Genomic DNA, 8,530 nt, shown 5'->3' on the forward strand with positions numbered 1-8,530 from the left:
GACAAAAGATGTGATTCTTTCCATCTCATCCCCTCTTTCCTCTCCCCTGTTTCAGAGGACAGCGTTGAGGGGGAGGCAGCAATGAAGGAGAATCTATGCATCTGTCGGTTTGCCTGATGCCCCCACAGACCCTCCACCCCTGTCCCTCTGAGCTCCGGGCCCCCAGGGAGAGTTGGCGCCTGAAGATGCCTCCCTGTCACAACATTGACAAGCCAAGGGTGGCCTTTCTCCAACAGAAGCCAGAGGTGACAGAGCTGTGGAGAAGCCCCCTGACCTCACCGCCACTCACTCTGTCAGAGAGCTGTCAGTCTCTCCCATTAAAGGGTTAATGTGGTGACACAACAAGCGCCGGCACAAAAACGAGTGCGCGGGGCGTGCAACATACTCCGCTCGCCCACGCATCCGTTGGCACACACACAAACACACACAAAGACCTTGTCACTCAGCAAACAGGGTATGTGATCTGACACAAGATGGAGGGTGCTCACGTAACACTTGATTCTTTTCAAAGGTGTAATTGGATGTCTGTTTGGGTCGGGTGGAAGAGGCTCTTGGCACTGGCAATATCAAAGCTGACATTCATCAAAGTCTGTCAAAATAACTAACAAAAAAAGTTATTTCTGGATGGAAAAAAACACATCAGACCTGATATTCATTTATTTTACATGAAAAACATACATGTCTGTTACAATGTCTCTGTAAAAATGTATATCTAGTAATATAGGTCCTGTAACCTCATCCAAAGTTTCATTTTAAATACTGCTTACTGCTACTGCCTATCCATGTTAAATGCAGACAGGAAGAAAAACTAATAAATTTTCTTCACATTATAATTCCCCAAAATAAATTGCTTTCAAAGGGAAATAGCACATTAATTCAAAAAGACACATTAATTCAAAATAGATGCAAATTCATGTTTCGAAAAAGTGGTTGTCTTCACAAAAAAAGAGAAGAGATAGATGATCAATGTGACACATCTTAGAATCACAGTTCCTTCATCCAGTTTGAATTCTAAGAACCACCTAATACAAATGACCATCTCTTTACTTTCGAGAGCAGAGCATAGTGCACTTGGTGCCTTGTGTAAGGACACCTTAATCAAGTGTTCATCTGCTTGAGGCAGCCAAGTTACGTATACTAGGGCTGCCCCCGGAAACTCGATTCAAATCTTTAGACAAGAAGATCCTGAGTTGACTCACATTTTGTCAGTCGAATTCCTGCAGTTTAGTTTTTTTTTTTTAGCTGTGTCATTGTACACAGAGCGACAGCATGGCAGGCTGTACATTTTACAAACCGAGTCTTAAAATGACCACAAACTACAAAACTAACTGTGATGGAAGCGGAGAGGAGTGATAGTTAGGAGAGAACAGCATGACGCCGGACAGCGGGGCAACAGCTGCTGATACTCTCTGCAAAGCCACTTCTGAACCATACGGTGTTACAACTTCCTCTACTGTCGCTCACTGTGATTGTGACTCTTCGGGTGACAGCGCTGCAGCAGACCGGTAGGTGAGAGACACTGTGGTGCAGATTTCAATACTGAAATATGAGCAGGATGCACTTTTACTTTCTCTGTGTGGAAATCTGATGCTTTCACATCACAGATGACGAAGAAAGGCATTACAAAGTGAGGTAGGCTAAAACATGAGTCATGTAGCCGTGTTTCCACTGCAAGAACTGCTGATGTAGGAGTTTGGTGTGATGGCAAGATGGGGGGGGAAAAAAAAAAAAAAAAGGAACAAATGGTCGAATATTCGTATTAAACAGCCAAATCTATTTCGACTGACAAAATACAAACAGCCCTAATGTATACGATGTGTAAACGCATGTCCTAAGGCCTAATGTACAACACTTTGTCTACATTCACCATTAAAAGTTGCATAAAGGCACAAAAATGGGCAATAATTCTGTGATCTAAAAAAACACTGCTCACACAACACAACCAATAAAAATTAATTGTTATACACCAAAGAAGTGGATTTTTGTGTTGCTGAGCCTAATATCCACAACAGCTCATCAACTCCTACTATTAGCAATAAATGGCTGTTTAAATGTATTATGGAAAATAAATGCTCCATTTTTTCTGCTTGAACATTACATTTTCAATTTAACCATCCCATTGAAACAAGAAAACTAAGACCGCAAGAAATTATTAAGAACAAATATATGGAGGAATTTCTTGCCATTATAAATCAGATGGTCAGTGGTAAAGCAGGAGGCAGTCTAGGACAATACAGTATTACTAAATACTAAATATCAAATATTTGGGTCAGGGTAAGGGCAGCATATCAGTCATATAATCAATGTATTTTGTTGTTCAACTTTATCCCTTAGTGGTTTCATTCTATTTGAATGACATAACTGTTAGACAATCAAATTATGTAGGTCACCCCATTTGGACATGATACAATAACCATTCTACATTCCACAAATACTGATTTACTAGAGCCAGAGTGTAACTGGAGCAGTCAAAGACCATGTTTTATTCTTTTTGCATTGTCTACCCTTTGTTCTTTGACATTAATAAAACCCACACCCAAGTTCACTTCAAAATAATCAAGGAATGTGCTGTATTCCACACACCCTTACTGTAAACACACACACATTTCTTTATGAATCCCAGATTTAGTGCACGAACATTATGCATGCATCCTTTTTTGTGCGTACACAGGAGGCCCATGGAGTTGGTGGAGATCAAGCCAGTGGTCTTTTTTTTTTTTTTTTTGTTAGAGTTTCATGATGGTTTTCCAGGAAGTGGAGCACAAGGCGTTGTAGTGTGGCCAATCATTAATTGACCAGGAATGTAGAATCATGAGGCAGTTGTGCATCCCCACCTTCACAGGTATGTAGTTTAGAGTTCCTCAAAGAAGGCCACTCTGGACTTGGTGCTCTGTAGTGTTAGCTGTGGAGGAGATAACGAAAGACCTAATAAGTGGCAGGAGTAAACCAGTACAGAATATATTACAGCAAGCAAAATAAGCAACCAAATGGAAATCCTCACTGGAGACTAATGTCACTGAAATCATCAGCTACCCTTACCCCTCAGCCTTTCTGACAGATCCAGATCCTGTGTATTACCATTGCAAGAACCACGAGTCACCAAGTCTGAACAGGATCCTTAATATCTGACTGAGACGTCAGCAAACGACGTGTGGATGGTCAACCAACAGAGTTTGCAAGGTAGAAGCAGATTACTTAGAATTCAGTTTGGGTGCACATGTACGCATTTGTAGTCTCTGAAGCATCACTGGAGTTTTTTCTGTTTACTTTCCAATTAGCCCAACCTAATTTGCACTCTAGACGTACAAACACGCATGATAGATCCAGTCATGCCTCCAATGAACGCCAGAGTAAATTTTAAAAAAGCACAAGAAACCACTGCACATTCCAGCATGATTTGGCTTGTTTCCTTTGACTAATCAAAATACTAAATGATTATAAGAGGAAGATAATTAGAGAGTCTGTACACTTTTGTGTGTTTACTGAATTCATACCCCCAAGGTTATTCTGTTTGTAATGAATCTCTGAGGTATGTGAAGAAATGCATAGTTGTTGATATATCTCATAATGAAACAAAAATCAGTCTCAATCAGAGTTTACGACTGGACCTAATGGACAAAGACAGCTGTAGCTCTTCCAAACTCTCAGGGAGTGCAGGATGAGTAGAAGATCAATTCCAGTAAGAGAAAGCACTGTTAATTGTTTTTCTCTCCAGGTTTAAATGAGCTGGTGATTAATCCAGGCTACTGATGGGCTTTAACCCCTTCAGCGCAGCTAACAATCAGCTCATCTAATACAAGTGAGCACTACTTCAAATTAGCTGAGCAAACTTTTTCCTTTTTCCAACATCTGTAGGGTAAAGGGAATTAAAGTGGGTGTGAAAACAAATATTAGACCAGAGCTGAAGGAGGACAGTTTTGAAAAATCCAGGTTATTTCCGGGGAATGTGTATATGGAGGGACTTAAGCAAATCCAAACAGATAATGTGTGGGAGAGGGATGGATTTGCAGCATGATGTTTACAGATCACCTTCCATTGTCCCTGCTGACAGGCAGCCTGAACTACATTCGTGAGTGTGAAAACCTGAGTGTGTGTTTATCAATATCTAACTCTGCAGCATTGTATTCCACACTGCCCACAGTCTCCAAGCTGGAAAAAGCAATGCAGTGTCCCAGGTAGAGTATTAATGTTGTGAATGGCACGACAGCAAGCTATTTCCAGAAAAGAAATCCTTCTGTCTGTTGCAGGAGAGCACAATGAGAGTAACCCCAATTGTTGACCCTCCTTTGTGTGCCACTCAACACAGTCTGGGTGGAGAATATATATATATACACACACACACATAATAATATATAAAAATAAAAGCTTTTCCTCTCAATGAAACATCACACAGAATCACTGCAGCTTTTGTGTTGTGATTCAGTTGTTGAGAATGAGCTCTCCTGGCAGGCCTGGTGCTAACAGAGCAGAACCTGTGGTCTGGTAGAAGAGCAAAGGCACTGGGCCATGTTAAGGGCCCATTCATTAATCATCCAGAGGGGAGAGGGAGTCTTGCCCGAAGGTGCAGCCGGTCCTGCTTCTGGCTCAGAGATCTGTGCTTCGTTCCACATTCCCTCTGCTCTTCTTTTCACACTGTGTACCCTTCATTCTGTCCTCCTCCGGTCACCAGCTTCATAGATCTTGTATGTGGCTCAGCCTCCTTCGAACACTTTCAACATTTTTGGTCAAACTCAGCCTCCCCTAAACTCTGCTCAACTGCGTCTTTTGGCAAAGCTGACTTAGTTTCGTCACTCTCGACTCCTCTTCAGTACTCACTGTAATACCGAGTGCCCCCGCCCTTTCCCTCGCTAACAAGATGAATGCCAACCGCCTCTGGTTCAATTAAACCAACACTTTTAACTTAGCTCCTTCTCCCCCCTGCATGCCAGAGGTGCCCCCATCCATCCAAATGACTAATCACCGAGCAAAAATCAATTACCGCTCTCTTAACAAGTGTATTTTACACTGAGAGACAAGAAGGGAGAAGGGGTAGCTCTTTTTTTGTTATACAATGTACTGAGCACATAGTTCAAATTTTCATTTCATACTTGTATTAAAATTATAAAGAGATAGTGGAGTGGGAAGATAAAGGAGAATGAGTCTAATCTGCTAGTTCATCAGAGGAGAGTGGAAATAGAATCTACTTTTTATAACAGTTCTGTTGCCTCTGACCAATCAATTCCTCAAGCTGAAAGACTCTTGTCACTTTTTTGTGTCAATTCATATTATCGCCAAGCTGGGCACTTGGTTAAGATCTGAAATTGCTATTCTTACTGATGGAGTCGACATAAGATGCATACAAAATGATTTCCCTGAATGAGCTGTGTTTTTTTTTTTATACACTTAAGACTGCTAATCACATCTACTTCTAGAGGTCACAGTAGAAAATGAATCATCGGTCCCCCTCCTCCAGTGGGGTCCATGAAAGAAGAAACTCGCTGAAAAATGGACCTGGGGCCAAGTGGAGACTGTTGCTATTAAGTGATGCTCTGAGAATCAATACCCCACCTTAAAATAATGATGGTTAGGCGTGGGAGGACTATCAATTTTTTGATAGACAGTTATCCTCGGAAGATCGTGTAGGATTAGTATTAAGACTACATTTACACTTCATGTATCACCAGCTGATCAGATTGCTGTTGAATAGCTAAAAAGCAACTAAATGTAACCATTATGCATTAGGGATAGATAGCAGAGTGTGTATTTCTTGTTAGACAATTCATGTGTATGTGAATGTAGTGAGCTGAACACAATACACACACAAGTGCAGAGAGAGAGACAAAGAGTGTAATGATTAGTTTTTGACAGCTGCATCAATGTTTTTTCAAATTTCATCAGCATTTGGGTCAGATCTGTGGTTGTGTATTGATGTGGTTGAAGCTCTGGCTCTTTTTATTGGATTTCAGATATGTTTATCTTTACCTCTTTCTCAAATCACCTTATGGGTTAGATGTAACCAAAGACCTCTTGATGAATTTTGTGCATGTTTACAAGGTGCTAAATTAACTACAAATGTGTGTACTCAAATCTGAGTAGGCGAGGCATGTATAATAGCTACCTTCTTAAAGTTGCTGTGCTTGCTGGTCCCCTGCTCTGTGTTCTTGTTGTGAATAATGTCCAGAGGAGTCTCCCTCTCTTTCAGCTTCAGACTTTCAATCTCCGTCTTCAGCTCGTTCAGCTGCTCCTGCAGATGCTTGCTCTTCTCCATGTACTCGACCCTAAACATTATCAAATCACATGTTGGGAGACAGTTTAGAAGATTTCCCTTTAAGCGTTTTTTCATGAGACACATAACAGACATCATAACACAAATGATTATATCTCCATTAACAGTTAACCACCATTTTTTTGTCATCTACATACACTGGAATTTTTTGCTTCAATATTCCTAACTTTAAACTCTGTTACGTCCACATTAGATCTGACTTTTATAGCTTTTTATAGTCACTTTAAATAAATATTGCAACAACAGGCATTCTCTTAATAGGGGCAAAGACTTATATATATATATATATAACCATTATATGTATATATAACCATTTAATTGGGATAGGAAATTATATAAGCTTCGTCAAATTTATGTGCGAATGAACTTATTCAAAGACTTTCTCTGAGTAGGTAATAAATAAAACCCACTATGTCTAATGTTATTTTCAATACAACAATCCTGAAAAAATGCGTTGGTTTTCAAGCTTTATTGAAAGTTTATAAACTCTTTTCCAGGTTTTTCTGGTCTTAAGCAAAATGACAAATTATAAAATGTCCTGTTAATTACAGATTACATGGACTGATGGGCTGGTTAACGTTGTAGGTATTGTAATTCTAGAGAACTTAACTGAGCTGTGTACAATTAACTATAATAGTAGGTTGTGAAAGATAGATAAGCTCTTACAAAATAATGGAAGGGGGAAACACTTTTCACTGTCTCATTGTGCCACAATTTATTTTAGATGTATTTTTTTGTATCCCTCAATTTCATCACAGTCTTTCTTCATGTCTTTTCAACAGTTACCCACCAATCCTGGACCTGTAGCCTCTCTGCTCACTTGCTTTTATTTAAAAAACCTAATTACCTAATTACATGACAACAAAGACCCGGGTCATTTATTCAACTCCACAGCCAGGGTCATACTTGTATAAACCTAGTTTTCTTCTGTATGCAATCACTGACACCAAGAGCTAGAGAGAAAAAATGCTTGAATGCTGGCAGTGACACCAGTGACAGCTAATGCTGAAGGTCAATTGCTTACCTGAACTCATGAATCAAAATGTGCATATTAAAAAGTGGCAGGGTTCCTCCAAGTACAACCATGCGTTAAGTTAGATCTTTCACGCATTTTAATTACTCTAAAATATATATTACTCGGTTCATTAATTCCTTCAGCTGGTTAACAATTAAATCCCCAAACCACTGCGATCGTCACATAAACAGCAAGTGTAAAATGCAAACTTGCTAAGAAACATATTAGGCAATATCAGTAGAGTAGGGCCGGCCACTCACTTCTCCTTCTCGATCTCCATGGAGAGGCGTTTCATGTCGGTATCTTTAAAGTCAAAGCTGAGGTTTTCCCTGCTGAAGCTCAGGTCGGGAGGCATGCTGTCAGGTGGCAGTCCAGGGGACTAGGAGGGTAGATAAAAGAGCAATTAGAGGAAAAAAAATGATGTAGAGAAAGACAAAGACAGAGGAAAGGATAGAAGGGTAAAATACATTTACAAAGGAGGGAGAGATAGAATAGAAGTTAAAGGTGACAGCAGGGGGAAAAGGAATACATTGAAAAGATGTGCAAGTACAACACAATGTAGATAGAGAGAAAACTTAGAAAGGAGAAAGGGAAGAAAAGATAACTTTGATGGTTGCAGACCATGAAGGCCTAAATATTGAGCACAGTGTTTGTTCAGGCAGGCCATGAAGTCAAGCTCAGCTCTCAATTCCAGCTACATCAGCTGATCGCAGCTGATTCTCTCCTAAGCTTCCAATTGGAAAATTACACACAATCAGCTGATGGCTCAGTTTATTCCCTTCAAGCATCCAATTGGCAAATATCATTCAGGGCGCCTTATTTAAGTTGCCTTAGCCTGCGTACCTTTGCTGCTTCCTCTGCAAGCCGCTTTGCAGCCTGCCTCCAACCCAGCTCCTCCTTTTATGCTTTATCTGATTTAATCAATGTCATTTCTGTTGCTTTTGATGCTTGCTCTGTTCTGTACCCTGGGGGGTATTTGCTGCTGTTTCTTAAGCTTTTCCACATATGCATGTGGAAGGGCAAGGAGGTCCCAGAACAGAGTCATACAGCCGAATATACCATTCTACATTTGGGTTAGGTTTCTTTTGACAAAAGTGGTCCTGTCTGAAATATGCTTTTAGATCCTGATCAAATGTCTGAAATGCCCTGGCCACATGCCACCTCAGGCTAGATATGAAGTGGACCTAATACACAATATAAATGTAAATCCATTGGTTGGCATGTGAATCCAAACTATATGGTGGATACAG

The 8,530-nt window shown here is 40.3% G+C and overlaps 1 protein-coding gene across 1 annotated transcript in view; it reads right to left on the reverse strand.

Annotated features, from left to right (window-relative positions):
• Positions 1-643: 643 nt before the first annotated feature.
• The window catches only part of nf2a (neurofibromin 2a (merlin)), a 29,819-nt gene continuing 21,932 nt past the window's right edge, over positions 644-8,530 (reverse strand). The window contains 3 exon segments of the mRNA XM_035658002.1: positions 644-2,902; positions 6,098-6,257; positions 7,541-7,659. Coding sequence (XP_035513895.1) covers positions 2,852-2,902; positions 6,098-6,257; positions 7,541-7,659 — 330 coding nt within the window. The 3' untranslated portion in view covers positions 644-2,851.

Source organism: Morone saxatilis, unplaced genomic scaffold (assembly GCF_004916995.1).
Source record: "Morone saxatilis isolate NCDOM2014 unplaced genomic scaffold, NCSU_SB_2.0 Contig16, whole genome shotgun sequence".
NCBI classification, from domain to species: domain Eukaryota; kingdom Metazoa; phylum Chordata; class Actinopteri; family Moronidae; genus Morone; species Morone saxatilis.